The sequence below is a fragment of the Mesitornis unicolor genome, unplaced genomic scaffold (genome assembly GCF_000695765.1).
Source record: "Mesitornis unicolor isolate BGI_N332 unplaced genomic scaffold, ASM69576v1 scaffold9106, whole genome shotgun sequence".
NCBI lineage: Eukaryota > Metazoa > Chordata > Aves > Mesitornithiformes > Mesitornithidae > Mesitornis > Mesitornis unicolor.
In genome coordinates, this window is record NW_010192956.1 from 71,319 (window position 1) to 92,108 (window position 20,790).

Sequence of the window (20,790 nt, forward strand, 5' to 3'; positions counted from 1 at the left end):
AAGAACCTAGCAGTACCCATCATGTGATGTTATGCGGTATGACAGTTACTCAGCTTATACTTCAGGGAAGATATCAAAGCTAATATCTAGTTTGTAGAATAAGTAATCTTTCATGATTATCAGTTAGGATAATTTGGGACTGCCATCACCCCAGCGGCAGTATTCAGCTGTATTCAGCTTTTCTGAAGGTTTTCTATTTCCATTTGTTAGTCTTTCTACTCTTCAACTACAGTTGCTAGAACAATAAATGTGAATATTTTTGCTTCTCAGTCTTATATCTGTACTACAAATAACGAAGTCTAAAATATAGCAGCTCAGAGAAATTGTCATCTGATATGCTTTATCTGAACAGAAATACAGGAGAAGATTGTCATGACTGCAGATTTATTGGACGTTTATGTGATATCTGTATGGTTATGCTACTGTATGGTGCTACGCTCCTGCAATAACTTTAAAGCAAGGGAAGTGGCTGCTGGATTGACAGGATGAAAGTAGTAGTAATAAAAGAGGGGGAAAGAAGACAACGTGCATTTACAGCTGAGACATTTAAAACTTACTTATACTTCCTCCGGGTCATACAGATATAGAGGGAATGTGTCTGACCTGACAACTTCAGGATTTTTGATCGGTTACTGCTTAGCCTTCAGTGCAACACTTCCAGACCCATCATGACTTAATCCTCATTTGTGACATTTCTGCTTAGCTACATTTCTCCGATTCTCAGAGTGACCGAGAGATTATTTCTATATAAACAGTGATAAATATGCCTATAGCATTTTATGAACAAGTACAGATTTCTTCTTTGATATCTACCCTATATTGTAGAACCCTACAAATACATACTAATGCACGGAGTCGTTAATGACAACATTTGAAGGCTTCTCTGATAGCTTAGCTAGAACTGTATTTTTCAGTAAGCAGATGTGCAAGATAGTAAATGTTGCAAGAGGAGAATCCTAAATGGGAAAAGTGAAGAATGTTGGCCTGAGTCTCTTCTTGGGAATTCTTTCTATCATTTCCCTGCTATTATCGGCCCTTGATCATTTCCACTGGATGGATAAAAATGGGCAAGAATGTGGAAGAGCCCACAAGCACTTCTGCTCTTAACTCCTATGATTTGTGACTTTGCTCAGAGTGTGTCTGACTAGCCATTTGGCTAAAATGGCACCACTATCACAGCCATTTCAGCTGCTGTCACTGTCAGTCCCGATGAAACTGAATGGGTATAATTATAAGATATTTTTAGGAAACATACTTTATTCAGACAGGACCTCTGAGGGCAATAAATTCTAGGACATAGGGAAGGTTGTGCAAGAACAGTACTTTCCACTTGAAATTGCATGTTTCACTGTCTGATAAGAAAGTTTCAGTGGTTTCAGTGCTGACATCTGCTCTGTGTCATAGCAGAGAAATAGTACAGATTTTCATTCAGGTTTTTTTACAGATTTACGCTGTATTTTAATGGTATTTACACTTCACAGAACTAAAGCAAGAAAAATTTTACATCACCTTGCGTGCCTCATATATTGTGGACCTGTTATGCATCTAGAGTAGAGTTATAAACTATGGTTGCAAACTAGGTTGCAAACAAATTTTGCCTAAGGCATGAACCATAAATTAAAGTAATAATCATCTCTGTAAGAGACAACTTTTCTCCACTGCTCTTTTAAAATAAAAAAGAAAGTAGGTCAGAGAAATTTAGGATATTTTAGAGTATGTACAGTATTGTATTGTTTGCCAGCACCTAATTTACAATTACAGAGCTACATGAATATTGAAATGATTCAGCTTCCCATTATAAATGTATGTGGCAGTTTGGTTGTTGATCAGTTTATGAAGTTAATGCAAATGAAACTGTCTTCCTGTCAGCATTTGAAATATATAATGCAGTCATGTTGTATATTCAGGGACAGGCCATTGACAGTCAATTAACAAGTTTGATTGGTATGTCAACTCATTCTTTTGAATTGTTAATAGTATGTTAATAGCATTCATTTCTTTGTGCAGTCCCATTTGCAGCTTCACAGTTACAGCTATTTTTTATGATTCTGAGTAACCTAAAATAGTGCCTTAATAATAGATTATTAAACACCTGTCTGGTGTAGCTTAGGGAGGTTTTTCTAGACTGGGAGTTTGCAGTGGATCCCTTTGATATTCAAATCAACAAATGATAGCCTTTTTATTCAAAACGTACGTTCTTTTGATGGTTAGCTTGTTAAGAAATATTCAGCTCCAGTCTGACCTGATCTGGTTTCCCATGGAAAAGATCTGATGCTGTTTGAAGGTTCATAAATGGAATCCCAATGACAATTTGTTGTTGACGTTTTGCTGCCTCAGCCTTCAGATGCTGCCGGTTGATGTGCCGCTTTAGCTTCACCAAATAATGCTTGCAGGTAAATGATCTTCTGATTGATCAGATAGTTTCAAAGCAAAGAGTTCTCTTCTGTGGTCTGTAGTCATGGTTTTTAGGCTTGGAGGGGTACTTTAAAAGATGCATCAAAGTTGACAGATGAATCTCGAGGCAAGGAATGATGGGAGACAGCAGAATTATGGGAATATTTTTTAGAGAATAACATATTAGTGAGAGTTTTGAAGACCTTCAAAGGTCTATCAAACCAGCTCCCTGTAGCAGATTTATTCCTCCTTTAAAAAACACTGGTTAACTCTCAATTTCCTGTGTTGGGAAGGTGTTGAGATGATTTATTGTTCTCCGATGGTGTTTCAAAGGGCTTATTTCATTTGTATTTCAGCATTATCTTGTTCTGCATCTAGGTTCTAGTCCTGCTAGTGCAATTTCTGCTTCTACTAAATTTTGCACAAAATCAAAGCATTATATCACCTCACAAGGTCAGGGTGTACAATGAATAACATTCCCTTACGTAAATGTCTGTGACACCGTGAGTTAACATTACAAAAAAACAAATAAAAATTTCAATTGGAATTACTCTGTTTCTCCACCTTTCTTCGTATTTCATGCATGATTCTATCATGCCCTTCTTCATTCCCCATTAGCATCCTTCCTGGTTTCAACATAGCTGTTATTCTGAAGAGTCAAACTAGCTATTAGAAGTTTAAAACATACATCACAGAAATAATTCATTTCTCTTTGGTTTGAGCATTTAATTATTCACAATCAGCATGTGCTATTTTTCTGCAAAAACTTGTAGTAGTATTTTGTTGAACAGTTATAAGATTTAACTCATTCAGGCCGCAATGGCAGAAACCCTGATGTTCAGAAGTAAATGCTGCAGACAGTTATAGTCCCAAACGCAAACTCTGGAATCACACATGGAAAGATGCTGTGTGTTAACTGTATTTCACTGGACTTCATATCAAATAATTCTCGCTGCTTGAAATGTAAAATTTATATGAGACAGTTTCCATCACTGGAAATTTTGGCATTTTTTCATGCATTTAAAATGCTTTGCACTGTTTAGCAGATAATTAGAAGCTTTTTCTGTTGGACTGAAAGAGCAAAATATTAGAGATTTGTATTTTCGTATAAGGTCATATTATCAGTGGAGTACCTACAATTTTCCTAAGTTAAAAAGCAAAATTAGATATTTAAACTGTTTTAAGCATAATTTGTACTCTTTGATACAGCCTCTGTTTTTGAAGAGGTACTCTGTTGGTTCTTTATAAATCTCAAAAAGTTTAAAGATTTTCTTATAGTAATGTCATTGGTATTGCTTCTAATTCACCACTTCTGTGCTAAGTAAGTTTTAACCATTCTACTTCAAAGGGAACTTCTTGATCACATCTCACGTTCATATTAGGCTTCTGTAAGTATTTATCTTTTATTTTCAAAAATGTAATTAAATCTACCTTTCCCACATGATTTCCATTTTATAATCTAGCTTCTTTTGAAGTAGCCTAGGAACTTTGTTCAAATTTTGTTCATACAGGATCATCTTGGTCTAAATGTTCTGCAGTGTAAGGCTTATTCTGTGTTATCTCTCATATTACTAAAGGCTTAGTATTTCAAAAAGCTAGAAGGAAACAATGACCATCTCATAGCAGCCTGGAATTCTTGGAATTTCAGTAGGTAATTTCTTTTTGGATAATGTTGGATTATCAAGGTAGAAATCATAGTCACGAATGTTTCAATTTTCATTTAACATTCTTTTTAAAGCTTTTTCAGATCTTTATTAATCCTTTTTGTCATAGAGAGGGATCTTTCCATCCAGTATTAACTTCTAGCATACTGACTAAAACACTCATCAAGAAACAGAATAGAGTCTTTGTGCCAGAACATGAGTGTGTTTGAAGAAATTAGGACAGTTCCAGTAGAAGACACTGAGAAATGTGCTTCCTGGACTGCCCATTGCCCCAGCAGCACTGCCATTACTGGACGAAAGAAAAATACCAAAGAAGGGATTTGAACCTGCATCTCAACAATATCTCAGCTGATTACCCTAATTGCTGGATTATTCCTTACTGCATTCTGCCCCTCCCTTCCTCTTATTTACTGCCTTTTAGTTTCAATGTTTTGCTTTGTACCCATTTTTGTATCAGAGGGCTTGACTCTGCGATTAGTTTTTACTAGCCAAAATAGCTACTTTTATTAATAATGCAAACAAAAAGGGCTAAGCATATGGTAAGTTTGAAAGCACTGGTTCTTGACCTCACTTTGTGATGTGAGATGGTTAGAAAAGTGTTTGCAGCTTGGTTGGCAGAACACAAGATATGCATTTTATTAGTAATGTATCAATTACTAATATATTGTAAATTTACTGCAGTTTTTAGTTCCCAACTTTTATCCTTTTAAACCATCTAGAAAATTCCATAAAAATAAGTATTACAGAAGAACAATATGGTTAATGTACAAAGAAACAACCAAACAAAGCAAGCCCAGAAAAAATTCGGAAAATGTGTAATTCAAGTTTCTAACTCCACACCCAAATGAATATGTATTACAGCACAGAGTATAATTATACAGTTACAGTACAGTTATAACACAAAATTTAAATATAATTTGTTACAGAAACTTAATTTTTAAGTGGTACAACCTACCACATAATCAACAGGTAATTTCTTGTCATGAAGTGCTGCCGATCTGAGAAAAAAATCTGCCCTCTGAATGGTACATAGTAAAATCTGCCTGCCTGAACATTTAGGAATTTAGTGATATTTGATATAGGGGTGTTGTCCACGCTGCATTTCTGATGAAATGTCAGTATTTATGGGTACAAAAACCAAAAGTTGTGAAAATGTGTTTGGATGAGCATATTTAGTGTCTTTCTGAGATTGTTGCTGTCTTTCTCTAATTTTCATTAATTTTATTTTGTTCTAACTCTTAGGAATCTTTAGATTTTAGGACAGGCAATTGCATGCGTGTAACAAAGACATTACTTTCCTAATGCATTTTTTTGATGGATTTGGTTTAACTGATGATGCAGAAAACATAATATGACATTAGTTTGGCCAAGAATCTTAAATATAGTGCTGGATCTTTCTTACAAGTTTCATTTTCTATAAGTATAATCACAATTTGACTTGGAAGATGGGTCCATAATGGTATTCTCTTATGTAAGAATGTATTATCACTACAATATGAATAAATAGGTAAAAGACTGTGATAAATGCTATATATTTTATATGTTATTTTCTATATGCATTACTATTACGTGTACCATGCATGTACGTCTAGTTGCACAAATAAGTCTCATTTCCTTTCCACTGGGAGGTGGTGAACATGTCTATTATAAATTTGACTTGTGCACTAAATAATCTTTGACATACATTAAAGTGTTCTAATGTTGGTTATTATTTAGGTAGTCACAAATACAAGTAAAATCTGTGTGAGACTGGGTTTACATAGACAATAGGTGAAGTACAAAACCACGCTATATGGCTAGAATGAGAACTGTCACTTTTAGCTTAGTAATACTGTTATTACAATTAACTGTTTTCAGACAGATTATTGGTTTTATGGAACTGCTTCTTTCCGTTCTTCCACTTATCACAAACCAGTATCTTAAAGTAGCCAGTGGCATTCATAAAAAGCATATTTTTAGTAAGATTATTAAGCCAAGTGATGGGTGGAAACGAAATCTTTTCTGTAAGAATAGAATGTCACAGTGTTAGTGTGTTTCATACACTGTGACTTACTGTCGTGTGATGAACAGCTTTCACCTTTCAGTACAGAGTATTTTCTCTGCCGAGCTGTCCCTCGTCTGTTCCCTCACACTAACCTATTCGACAGTTGGCATAAGGAAAGATTGTAAAGACAGGTAGGCATGGAAAAAACCCAACTCACTCTTCATAAGCTTTTATGACTGCAATCTTGATTCTCCTTGGATGCTCTATTCCAGAGCAGTAGTACAGCCTTAAGCAGTAGTATTGTTAGTAGAAACTTCAACCTAGAAATTTCTACTGCGTTGAAATTTCACTGCAGTGATAGTTTAACTGATGGTTTAGTTAGTATAAATGGACATTCTCAGTAGAAACTTCAGTTAATGTGGGAAGGATATTATGAGATATCATAATATCTTTTTAAGAAGATTTAATATCCTTTTTAAGAAGATTGTATATAAGGATAAAAGTAGAGACAAGGTTTATAATATAAACAAATATAGGTATATGAAGGTATCACATCACTTTATCTCTTCTTTACCTTCCTTTAGGTACTGTGTGTGTGATACAATTACCTTATAACCTTTTTCTTATTACATATGCTCTCCAGTCCCCTAGAACTGTAAGTGTAGATAGAAAAAAATATAGAAATCAAGGAGGGAGGAATACCATGTGAACATGCTAGCAATATTTATTTATTTTTTTAAAACACAGAACTGACAAAGAAAGAATGCTGTTGTATTATAAAGCTATCCTTATCAGAACAAATTTAGGATCATAGTCTGTGTGGGAACTACAGATGAATTATTATATAACCTTCTGTAAGGTTTAGACGTTTTCAGTTTAACAGAGGGGAAAAATAGTATCTTTTGAACCTTTATATCTCTATGTTGGCAGATTAAAATGTGGTTTATACTTTGAAAGCAGCTGTGCTAGCCTGTGAAGTGAAAATCAGTGTTAATGGTGAAATGTAGAAACTTCTGGAAAAAACATACTTCATCAGCTCTGAATAATCATCTGAAATTTTGATATCATCTGATCTTTTACAGTATTCATTTTGAAATATGGAAATCATACCTTACCTAAAGGGTATGGTACCAGATTCTGATGTTTTAGAAAATTTAAGTCTTTCATTAACCAGGGGTAGGTAGGTGTTCCTTATCCTGGAAGAAGCATGTGGTAGATCTGATGAATTAGAACTGTTTCATGAGAACAGCGACTGTATCTTCTTTTGTCCTATATTGAACTTCCTTCTAGTAAAGAGCAGCTATCATTTAATATAAACTGTTCAGCACTTCTGCAGTCAAGTTTTCTCCCTTGTTATGAATATCTGTCTTTTAAAATATTTTTGCCATATGTTCTGGCATGAGTTTTGATTTCTCCTAAGTTAAGTCTCATTTTCTTATTTCCTGCCTTTATTTCAAACCTATCTGTGCCCATTTTTATCATTTCTACTGGTGCACATTCTAATTTAGTATCCTCAGCGGGTTTCGTTACCATGCTGTTAATCCCTTCTTCCATTGACTTAATGAAGATGTTAAACAAAATCAGGCCTAATACCAATCCCTGCGGCACCCCACTTCAGTACATTGGCATTTTCATTACTCTCTCCTTACAGACTATCAGCTAGTTAACAGCATTTATAATTAGGAGAGTTAAAATAATTTCCAAATATGCTGTATCAGATATTTTAAGAACCCAGATGAATTACAACCATTATCCTCTCTTATCTATGCATATTTAATTAATTTATAAACACAGTCAACTGTGGTGGACATAATATGCATTTTCTATAAATGCAGTATCCATTGCTCAATACTGAGTCATTTGTATTAATTTACACTTTTAGTTACTAATCCTTTCCACCTTGTTTTTCTGGACCCTGAATATACCTTTTCTTGATAAATATTAATAGAATCATAGGATCATTATGGTCGTAAAAGACCTTTAAGATCATCAAGCCCAACCTTTAACTAACTCTGCCATGCCCATTTCTAAACCATGTCCCTGAGCACCACATCTAGACAGCTTTTAAATACATCCAAGGATGGTGATTCCACCACTTCCCTGTTCCAGTCTTTGATAACCCTTTCAGTGTAAAAGATTTTCCTGATGTCTAACCTAAACCTCCCTTGGCATAACTTGACGCCATTTCCTCTTCTCCTGTTGGTTATAACTTGTGAGAAGAGACCCACACCCACCTCTCTACAAGCTGATAGTTCAGGTAGTTGTAGAGAGTGATAAGGTCTGCCCTCAGCCTCCTTTTCTTCAGACTAAACAACCTCAAGTCCTTCAGCTGCTTCTCATAAGACTTAGTCTCAAGACCCTTCACCAGCTTTGTAGCCCTTCTTTGGACCCTCTCCAGCACCTCCATGTCTTTCTTATACTGCAGCACCCAAAACTGAACACTGTACTCAAGGTGTGGCCTCACCAGTGCTGAGTACAGTGGGACAATCACTTCTCTAGTCCTGCTGGCTGTACTATTTCTGATGCAGTCAGGACGCCATTGGCCACCTTGGCTAGCTGGGCACACTGCTGGCTCATGTTCTGTCGATCAGCACCCCCAGGTCCTTTTCTGCCTGGCAGCTCCAGCCACTCGTCCCCAAGCCTGTAGCGCTGCATGGGGTTATTGTGACCCAAGTGCAGGACCTGGCACTTGGCCTTCTTGAACCTCATACAGTTGGCCTCAGCCCATTGATCCAGCCTGTCCAGGTCCCTCTGCAGAGCCTTCCTACCCTCAAGAACATCAGCACTCACATCTAACTTGGTATCATCTGCAAATTTACTGAGGGTGCACTCAATCTCCTTATCCAGATCATTGATAAAGGTATTAAATGGGAGTGGCCACGACACTGAGCCCTGGGGATTGATGTGATTCTCTCATTCCTCATCCCAACCCCAATTATTGTGGCATAGACTAATCTTAGTTCTTTTTTTGTTGTTGTTCATTTGCTTTGTTTGGCATCTTTTTCAAAGTGATATGAATAAGAAATGAATAAATGATAATAAATTTGGAGGGTTTACTCCATCTTTTAGATAAGGTATGTTCATAAAGCTGAGTGTTCTACAATTTTTCACAGTTGGCAGATTTTGCTAATGAGATTGTGTGAGAACTTGTGATTATTTTCAAAAGCTTGAGGGGAAATGGTAGGCTTTGTAAAAGGTGACAGATTAACAGTCATGAAGAATAGAATTCCAGTGTCCCAAGGAAGAAGTGCGTTGGAGATTAATATTCTTGTTAGCTTGCTTATTTTGAAGTAAGGAGGCTGCTCTTTCATGATGTAGGAAAAAACATTCTTTAGGATATGGAGAGCAGGTTATCCTCTACAGCAATTAAGTCTGTGAACTGTCTACTATAATTTTCCATAAAGGAGCAATATGTACCCTGTCTGCCAGTACAGGACATTGTCCAAAATATGCCTAGTAAGTAAATAATATTTTACCTCCAGTTTGTCCTCTCTGTGTTTTGGAGGTTCCAAATGGATCTAAACAGGAGTCCTGGAGAAGACTTTAGAATAGCTGTCATGCCCACATGGATGTATTAGATGGCAAACCTTTTCCCTGGATGTTTATACCTACACTTGCTGACTAAAATTAATTTGACATTGATCAAGATTTAAATATAACCAATGCATTGCAAAAATATGTATGCAAATATTACAATTTTCTGTGATAGGACAGAGCAGTTTTTTTAAAAATAGGTTTCAAGCTGGAACTTTGATCTTACCTTCTCTTAAGCTTTCTGACCTGATCAACACTCTCAAGCCTGTACATACAGCATTTTGTTAAAATTCAGGTTATTACAGACCTTCAGGAATGCGTCATATGAGATTCCCTGCTGTAAATCCAGTACAGTCCAAAGGCTGATTTGGAATTATTTGATTTTTAGAGGACTGCAGAGGTGTTTACAGCTGGGCAGCATAGAGTACAAAAAGGAGGTATTTGGATGTAGTTTTTTGAAGTTGTTCTAGTATTCATAACAATTAATATTGTTAATTCAATTAACAGATGCATTGTTGAATCAGTAGGCTTTTTAATGCTTCAGATGCATTGTTGAATCAGTAGGCTTTTCAAAGAACTGCCAATTTTTGTGCTGTTCAGTGTATGCATCGTGCATGACATGATATTTCTCTTTGGTATCATTTCCAATTAGGAAATGCACAATATTTTTAGGTGTGTTGATAGCATTATGACACTGTGCTCAGTGTCAAATACGACTTTGTGGGATGGTTTATGTTAATTTTGCTAAACTGCAGATAAAAAAAAATATACAGCCTAGTTCCGCATCCATAAAATTGCAATATTTTATTTCAGTTCTTGATAAAAAGTGTCCTGTAAATTTTCAACCCTCAAATATGTAAGAGAAGAATCTAAATCACACTTAGATAAAATAAACAGTAATAGTGAAAAACAATGCAAAACAATGAGAGTTTTCTAGTCTTGTACCTTAGGTGATCAAATACCATTTCAAACATAGGAAGCCCCATTCCAAAATGAGGATTAACAAACTGGAGTCACATTATTTGAAAACTGAGTTATAAATCTCTGAAGCTTGTGGAAATGTTACAGTTATTGCAATAATATAGCAATAATATGCTATTGATTAATTATACTTTTTTTGACCTAACTGGGAAAAAATATTACTTTATTTAAAAGGGAGTTCTGGAGTTTTAGGTATGATATGCAAGTGTTTTACTAAGTTATATATGGATTCTTATGAGTGTCAGCTCTTTTTAGTCAAGGATAATCTTAACATTTTTTAATTTTTCATGTAGGAATATATCCTCCATCTTTTTGCTACTGATAACTGTATACATTTTCTCAAAAGAAAGACTTTATCAAACTAAATCTTGTGTGATCAATTAATTTTTGAAATTTTTAAACTACAAATTTGTAACAGTTCAAAAAAACCCGTGTGAATTATATTAAAGGTTTTGGTATATTAAAACCATGTTAGTCAGTTGCAATTTGTCTTCATAGTGTGAACTCAAAGCTTTTAAATTACCGTTGTCTAAAGGGTACCTTTAAAACTTTATTCACACTAGGTAGCTGAATAAAAGATTTCAAATTGCAAAAAGCAATTTTACCATCATTAGCTAAAATAAGAGGGCCCTAGGAAGAAAGGATTATCATATATTAAATAAAAAGTTCAGCACCTTACAGCTTTAATCCTGTTAGAAATGATGATTTCTATCTAACTTAATCAGCCAGAGGTCTTTATTGCCTTGAGTATTAATTGATTTAGGTCTTCATTGAGGTCAGAGGTACACATGGCTGACCAGAGGCAGCCTATTAGCGCGTTGTCAGTTATGCTTATTTACATTGACTGAACGTAATGGTGGGTTATTTCACTGTTAGGTCAGGGGGTCACTGAATCTTTTGTGCACCCTGACCTGTTAAAGGGCAGCAGTCACTCAGACACCAGACTGCATTCGTAAGGAAGATTTGGCTGATTGCATATTGACTCCATCTTTTCCAAGAAGCATGCATTTGTTCATGTGGTGCAACTGTTAACGTTAGCCTTTGGGTGAGCAGTTGAAATTTCTCTGTCAGAAGTTCCGTGCAACTTTTGTATTATACCAGTTAATCACTAGCAAGTTTTAATAATACCAGCAGGAAAAGTTCTGTAAAGTTTCCGTAGTTGGTGTTGGCCTTTAATTAAACAAAACAACTCAGTGCATAGCTATAGGTATCCTATTACTTCTGTTTCTTTCTAAGTAGCAATAGCTACTATTATAGCTTTCTTTTGCTAATTAGCAGCTTAAGTTAGTCCTTATGTCAAATTAAGCCTGTTTCTTCTCATTTCTTTTCCTGAACTGTGTGTTGTGGGAGATATGTTTGTGTCCTTTTGGTAACTCATAATATCATTCAAAGTGGCACCAAGTGTTCTGACTTTTCCTTTCCACGTTACTGTAGATGCTTTCCTTCTGCTTTTCTAAAAAGTGAATGCAGCTTAAAAAAATGGTGAAAGAAAATAATAATTTGCTACTATACTGCCTTCCCTCTGTATTAGCTGTGATCTAGCTCTCTATTATATGTAATTCCTGCAGCACAGCTACACTATGAAAAGTAGTAATTCTGAGGTTCTGATTGTCCACTATTTCTCTTGATTATTTAAGGTTGTGCTAGCTGAGCAAAACACCAGCTAAATTGTTATATTTGCTTATTAAGGCTCACCTTTCATTTAACTTGCAGTGTTACAAATGAAAATAAAAAGGGAAGAAATGTGGAATTGCATGAGGCTCCATGTACCAGCTACTCACATGGTGCAAGTGAGCATCTCAGCTGTACAAGTTTTATTTATGGTTTGTCAAATCTTTAATGAAATTTTAGCATTGGAAATATGTGTATGGGCTGCAGTAAAAATTAAATCATCAGTGTAAGCTGAGATATCTAGTGTATAAATACACATCCATTATATTGTAGTTGTGTTTCTACGCTGAGTTTACTGGATATGCAAGTCCTCTAGACTTGATACACTGTGAATCTATAGCCTGAAAGATTTTCTGTTATCCTTGTAGATGCTCCAAAAAGATAAACTGTTGCAAGGTTCTAGCAGGGTTTTGCAGTACATTTTCACAACACAAGGACTGACACCATACATTGTGACATCTCCCGTTGTACGATTTCAGTACTGTAAACAAGATACTATGATGTCTTCCCTGTTTTAAATGCTTTTTACTCTGCTATTTTCTGTGTAATGCTTCAAACATTCTAGAGACAGCCTCTTGAAATCTGCTAAAACAGTGTTTGTACTGGTTTGATGCTTTGCCCCTGCTGATTGTTTGTTTATGCTTGCTTTTCATGACCAAGTCACTGGCAAAGAGAAGAGGAACATCCATCCTCCTTCCCTTATCCTAAATTATGTCCCCCTGAAATACAGTTGCTGCAAACCTGTGGTCACGTTGTGACCCTTTTTCCCTCTCTCCCCCTTGCTTCCACCCTTTCATAACATGGTGGCATGTTAGAAACACTGTTTTTTTATTAATTATGTCTTAAGATACAAACAAGTATGTTAGGAACAGAGAGATTTTTTAAATTGTTTTTTAAAGAACTCTGCAAAATTCCCACTGAATCTGAGCCAAAAGTGGTGCCAATTTTGCTCAAACCCTTCAGAGATTTTTTTTGACCTTGCTTATGACCATTGGGGCTAATTGTATCAGAACTATCCAGGATACTTTAAGAAAGTGCTATCTTGGTCTGTATTTCAAAACACTGACAGATATTTTATCGTTAATTAGTATTCATATTATGTCTCAAACAATCTGTTCAAGAATAGAGGAAGTGAACTGGTTGAACAGCTCTGCTGTCTACCTAATAATTAACATGGGTGATGCGTGGAAAACCAGCAGCCCAACAGGAAAAAAAGGAAGAAATACGGCCAGTATGATTTGTTTTCTGTAGCAGTGTAAACTACCTGTATCGGAGATTTTAACTAATGCATGGATTTTACTTTGCAGAGGTGAAAATGAATGGCTTGCTTTAAAAACAAACCTGTGCCCCTCTGAATCACATCTTCCTGAATTTGTTTCTCATCTTGTCAGTATGCCTCTTGGTAGCTGGCTGGACTCCCTTGTTCAATGGCACATATTTTAAAATAGCACTGTACAAAAAAAAACAACAAAAACCATTTGTTCCTATAAACCAAAATATTACTTGCATATTTTTTCCAAATTCAGGATTATATATAGCATTATCAAAACAATATTTCAGATATTTTAAACAATTTAAATAGTTGATGGATGTCAGTTGATATGTTTCCTCTCTGCCTCCTCCCCCTCTTCAGCTGCTAATCATAGAACTTGTATGCCAAATTGTATAAGATACTCTTCCAATAGTTACATGTGTGAGTCTTTTGTGAGACACAGACAGTTATGAGGACAGATTTGGAGTTGCATATGGGTCTGTCACATGGTTTGATTGCCATGTCTTCTAGGACACAGATTTCTTTTATAATTATTCTTAATTCTGAGGAATTTTTGCCATTTATACAGTAAGTTCTGATAAATTCTTCCTAAAGATTCCTTGCATTTTCTGTCTCTTTACTCCTAGCAAAATGCTTCTTGTGCTGACTTCAAAGCTGCTTATGCCCACCTTACTTCCCACTTCTCTGCTTAGCTTTCTTTTGATACTGAATAAGATTTACTGCTTCACTGATCAGGAAATGTATAGACTTTCTGGAGAAGTGCAGCGTAAGAGGATGAAAAGTTTTGATATTTATATTAAGATTTTATAATAAATCTTTGAAATGTCTGAATAGTAAGTATAAATGTTTCCTTTGCTGGCTGCTGTTAAAAAGTAGGTCTTCAGAGTGTCGCCAGGAAGACTTTGGAAAAGCAGCACAAAGTAACTGCATTGCAGCTCAGTTTAAAACATCTATTGATGGTGTATCTGACTACCCATTTAATTCAGTTTTCAAAAGATGAACCTATGTCTTTGGTTAAGTGACATTCTTCTGCATCTTGTTTTCAATTTGCAATTTCCTTGTACTTTCTGGTGGATTATCATGACTTCTTTTCATACACAATCTTTTAGCTGTTCTGCAGTATTATTTTTATAGTATTTTCAAATTTGTTTACTAAAGACATTACAAATATATACTTACACTTTCACAGAATCTCGGAATCACAGAATGTTAGGAGTTGGAAAGGACCTCGAAAGCTCATCCAGTCCAACCCCTGCCAGAGCAGGATCACCCAGACCAGGTCACACAAGAACACGTCCAGGCGGGCTTTGAATGTCTGCAGAGAAAGAGACTCCGCAACCTCTCTGGGCAGCCTGGACCATGCTCTGTTACCCTTACAGAAAAGAAGTTTTTCCTCATGTTCAGGTTGAACCTCCTATGCTCCAGCTTGCTTTCTTACATACACTTACATAAAACTTATTTCAGACTTAGAATTTTTTAAAAAATAGCACTGAACCAAAGATAGTGTGCATCATCGCTCAAAAAAGAAAGTAAGAACATATTTTACCATGTTGAGGCATCAGTGTAATCCAGCAGCTGTAGCATGTCAGTAACATCAGATATTGTTTTGAGCTGACAGAGACGTCCAGGTTTTGACTGTTAGGTTAAAGTTTATTGCAGTGCTGTGTTTCTAACTGTAGTTAAATCCATTTTAAAAATTATATTTAGACTGGCATGTTTGCTCCATTTGTGACAAAGAACAAGACTGTTGAAAGAAGCTACCTGGAAAAGAGAAAAGTACTTCCCTTGCCTTCTATACAATCCTGAAATTTTATTTACTTATTTTTATTTTCCTCTAGGTTGGAGATGTTCTTTACTGTGCTGGACAGATTGCTCTAGTACCTTGTACAATGCAGCTTGTTAGCGGTGGCATATGGACTGAGGCCATAGTTTCCCTCCGTCATGTTGAGCGAGTTCTTGAAGCGATGAGCCAGAACACTACACTCCACCACGTCATCGCAGCCAGCTGCTATGTAACTGACAGCAAGCACATTCCTATTGCTCACTCTATATGGCAGAAGAAATTAAGAGAATGTAAAAAGGTAACGGATATCCATTTTCTTCTTTCTGGGCTGTCTTTTTTACCCCCCTCTATGTCTTGTAGTAATTCCAGAATTTTCTCAGTACATTTCAGAGGGGTTCAAGTAAAGCTGATATAATAAGGTTTGATTGAGCTGTTATGTTCTGGCTTATAAGTGGTTGTGCACAACTGAGAAAGAAGATTGCTTAATAGGAAGTTATATTCATCACTAACTTTGTCTTAATTCCCTAAAGCAATATGTTAAAGAACTCTTTAAGAGCCGTCAGTTCCTCCAACAAAAATGTGAATACTGTATTTGCATTACCTCTGCCCATATATTTTAACATAATAGAAACTGGGCATTTTACTTCAACTTTTTGTGAGTTGCTCTGTTGAGGTTTTTCCCCACTCTTTGTTACAAGCAATATTGTCATGACAACTGAGTTTAGCAGTTTACTGCTCATTATTGCTTATTATCCAGCTGAACTTCTAAGACCAGATCAGGCCGTTCCTGTCTATTGGTTGACCCTAGATTATCTCTGATAGTATATTAATTTGCACAGTGATTTATAATGATACCATAATAATTTCTGTTATGTATGTACCATTTTTCTTAAATAGCGTGGAACACACTGCAAGCATTAAAAAGGTAGAGGCCACAAATCTTGTAAATAAAACGTAACTTCTCCACAAATGAGTAAAAAAGAGTAGCAACTACATAATTGCTTTATAATTTAATTATTGTAGTTTCTCAGGGAAATACAAGGCTTGGAAGTATAGCATACGTTAATATTGCCATAGAAGAAGGAAAAAGACTCCTAAAACTTCTGTTTGCCTTCACTTTCTGTCTCTGCACTAGGCACTTGTCTTTGTGAGTAAAGTTTTAGGCTTTATTGAGAAGCTTACACCTTCAGACTTGCTTTATTTGTAAAGAACCATTTTAAATAGTTTACTGCTACTCGAAGACCAAGTGTATTGAATCTGAATTCAGTTTGGATTTTTTTAATTCAATCCACTTTTTTTTGCTGTATGACTGCTTAATATGACCATGACCGAAACCATGAAGCCTATGTGCATTCTTACTTGTAACCCATATGTTTTGAAGGCAGGTAGGTGGTGTTCACCAGGCCTTCAAAACTTTTCCTTTTTCCAGATGGAGTCTCTTAGGTCTTCTGTAGTTATTATACACACCAGCCACTCTTTATCGAGTCTTCTGTTTCTCCCACTTGCTGAGATGACTAGGCAGTACCTTCATGAAAAGTACTGATGAGATTGCTTGCTTACGGGCCATTACTATCTGGCCCATGTCACTTTTTGATTGTTCAAGCCATAGCTTAACAAATGGATTGCTGCCGACATATACTTCTGTGGAGTTAGCTGCCTAAAAAACATCCTAGAGGAGCATCAAGCAATCCTAGAGGATGTTCATCAGTCTCATGCTGTGCTTATCAGATCATATTCATTAATGACAGTATCAGAAGGAGAAAAAAAGTATTAGCAGATAAAGTAATGTGTACCACAACACAATCTAAAAATGGTTTGGAAAAATTTAAAGTATCAGTGAGAATGAGATGTTATTAGGAACCAGATGTTCCAATTTTGCTATCATTTTGTCAATAGGAAGTTCAGACAGAGGAATTGACTTTTTCCTCAGGCTATGCACACTGTTTTGATTATTAAGGGTTTGTGTACACAGCAAAGCAGAGAAAAAGATGTATCAAATAGTTTTGGTACAAGGAACCAGAGGGAGGAATTGTCCTGCCCTGAAAGTACAATTGTCCTGTTAATAGAAATAGAGTTTTTGTGTTGATGGAGAATGCAATGGTATTAGAATTGTTCCTTTTCTCTCAGAATAAGGAAAACAGTAAAGTTTGAAATTTGGAAGAACTTCATAAAATGACTGATAAATTGTACAACAGTTGTACTTCTATCTTGCCTATTCTGTAGAATTAGGGAAACAGAAAATGTAGTATTTACACCTCTTAATATTTTATTTGAAGCAGTCTGTGGAGTGCTCTAAGATACTGTCTGTGTTGAAGCTGGAACACAGTAGCTTTACTCTGACGGCATCTGTATTTAAGAGTCTAAGTGCCGTATTCCTTACTGCTTTGGTTTTGGGTTTTGGTATCCCAATACTACTACAGACAGTTCTGTCAGATACCATGACATGAAATAATGGTCTGTTTTCTGCAAGTAAACTAAGTCAGCCAAGACAAAAAGTATTTTATTATTCTTGAACTCTATTTCAAGCAGTGGCCAAAGGCCTGAATCAATAGCAACCTACAGATTACTTAATAGGAACAAATGGTGTCTCAACAGAAATTGTTCTGCTTCTGTCATCCATGGAAAAAGGTGTTTGTGCGAACAAAATAATGCAGCTCAGAGCTCATTTCTTGTGAGCTAAACATTATAAACCATAGAGCTAGTTATGTTTTAGAGACAGCTGTTAGACTCTGCATTTCTGTTTGTTGCATGTTCTGTATTTAATAGAAAATGATGGTATATTAAGACCAATGCATTCGTATTTAGCAGGGTGACTAAATCATATGCATGAGAACTACCAAAGGTTTTCCTATAGAGCATCAAAAATTATTAATATTCTAGTGATGTCTGGTAAATACCCTGTACATAAATAATGCTGTTCAGCAACGTCAGTTGAATCATTCTACATATTTGATGTCAGTAGTCCATAAAGCACAAAAGGGATTCTCTGAATAGTTTAGTACACAAATAAATTGTATCTAACAACATAATATAGAGAGAAATGTGAGAATTGTTCTCTGGATGTATTTATATAACACAAAAGGTTTACTTCCAAGAGCCAGATGTGGGCATGGGGTTGATCAAAGCTTCATTTGAGATAAAGCCACAGGGTCAGACGCACTTACCCGGACTCCTTGTCATGTTATTGACAGTGACAACTGTCTTTTAGGAACTTCTTGAACTATGAAGAGAATGATAAATTGAATATGTTTCAGTGCAAACAAATTATTTCACTCATGACCAGAAGAGTGGCTCTAGTGAGCATCAAGGATGGGAGGGGATTGTAAGAGTGGGAGAGAACAGTAACAGTAAGCAGGCTAGAAGGCTAGACCCCCTAGCAACTTCTAACTTGGTGCAGTCACCCAGCCCCTGGCCCATTCCTTATTCCAGCCTCATTCCCTGCTTTCTACACAACTCCTTTCCACTCCTGTCATCCTGATTTCCCTTGCTTCAGAAGGCAGCTCAGTAGCTGTGCTCTCTCTCATCACTATTCCCTGCAGTGTCAACCCTGCAGTATAACCCCGAGCGCTGCCTCCCTGAACTCCAGTTACCCACAGCCATCATGGGTTGTGTCCTCAGAGCTGGAATCCAGCCTCTGTTCCTCTCTCTTCTTCCTTCCTATGTCAGTTTGAGTCACAGTGTCATTGGAAAAGCCATTCAGGGTGACAGAGGAAACAAATCTGGTGGAGGAATGGGAGGTTGCAGTAGGACTCCGCCATGGAGAAAGAAAAACTAGTGGGGAGGGAAGGATGAAAAAGCAGCCCCAGTGATGTCTCACTCAAAAAAAACCCCAAAAACCAAAAACAGCTCACCCAACCCAAAACCTTAATCACTGGGCTAATGAAAAGATCTTGATTTTGAATGTACACAAGAGAGATCTCCTTTGTTAAAACTAAAAGGGTGTTGTAGGAACTGAGATCTAGAGTAAGGGAGCTGAGGTAAGCATTTAAATACTGTGGATGGATAAGGCTGCATGGTGGTTACGTAGTGGTTGTTGTAGAAATTAAGGTACAGTTAAGGGAAGCAGTAGTTAAAAAGAAAAAATAGGCTGCAGTTGTAGAAATTATAATCTTGTTGAGGGAAGCAGTAGTTCAAATCAAAAGAAAAAACAGAAGCTGTAAAAATAGCATAAAGGCAATTACGCAGACAAATAATCAAAGCCAAAACCTAGGAAAAATAATTGGAATTAACAAATACACGTGCCAGCCACCAGCAGCTTCTCCCCAGCCCAATTTTATGTTACACTCCTTCACAGTTTCATTGTGATTCCCAGGCACACTTTGGAACATTCTGACACTCTTGAGAAGATACATTTAGGGAGCTTCTCTAACATACCTAGTCAGAAATAGTAACAATTGTGTGGCGGAACAGTTCCTGCCTAATCCAGTAGTTAGCATTTAGAGCTTTTAATAAAAAAATTGCTTTTTTTCAAATTGGCCAAAAAAGAAAAAAAGAAAAAGCTTACAGCACTGCTAAAACTTTCTGGAAGAAGAACTGACAGTTTTCCAATTAACTCTCATCTTGTGTTTTTCTTTACTTCACATCTTTTGATGACAGTGTCATGTAATATGATGATTTTATAAGCGGTTTTGCTAACTCATTCAGCAGAGTAATCAATAGAAAAAAATGAGCCAGATGGGTTGTAGTCCATTTGTATTGGGTAGGACAGATGGCATTATTGATAGATGGAAATATTCCAAATAATTTTTGTATAATGATGTAACAGTGACTGACTGCAAAATTGTATTAATTCACTTTGTGGATGTACTTCATTCAGTAGGGGTTGAGCTGTACCATTTAGACAGTACACCCATTATATGGAGCTGAGAGCTGAGTACACCCCCTACCTTCCTTTTCCCCTCCCTGTGGGCTTCCCCTGCCAAACTATCCCTGTAGTACTGTATTAGAGTATTTCAAGCAGTGGATTGTTCTTCTGTCTGTACAGCAGACTGCAGCAGACTAATTGAGATGGACAAGATCGTGATTGCATTTTTTTTCCTACCTCTGAATGCCTGCTTTTTGGTTTCTTTTCTTGTATTCCCCAATTCAAAGAAGAAACAGGCTGTACTTTCTCAAGATTTCAGGCATTCCAGCTTGTTCAAATGCTGTGTTTTTTTTCTTTTTATATCCTGCTAATCCCCAGCTAGGTTTGGTATAGCTAGGCCAGTAAAACCTATTAATTTTGATAAACTGCGTAATAGACACTGCTGCCGCTATTCAAGTGTGTGTTCCGTAACAAAGTACTGTTAATTAATTTCTTTCTGTGAATTAAGAGCACATTAGCTTATGCACAGAAAAACTTGGAGGCCATTTGCTGCTTTTGAAATACAGTTCTTAATAAACATGACCGAATTATAAAAATGAGTTTCAGTTCTTATTTTGGTTTGATGACATTTACAAAACTCAGAGTTTCCAGAACTATCTGAAATGTTATCTCTGATTTCTTTGTTATAAAAAGAAAAATGTG

General features: G+C 36.3%; 1 protein-coding gene across 1 annotated transcript in view; it reads left to right on the top strand.

Moving 5' to 3' along the window:
• LOC104542843 (diphthine--ammonia ligase-like) overlaps window positions 1–20,790 on the top strand; it is a gene marked incomplete at its 5' end in the record, with an annotated part of 110,996 nt that overhangs the window by 64,757 nt on the left and 25,449 nt on the right. Inside the window, one exon of the mRNA XM_010187297.1 lies at window positions 15,340–15,582. Within this exon, the coding sequence (XP_010185599.1) occupies window positions 15,340–15,582 (243 nt within the window). The remainder of the gene's footprint in view (window positions 1–15,339; window positions 15,583–20,790) is intronic.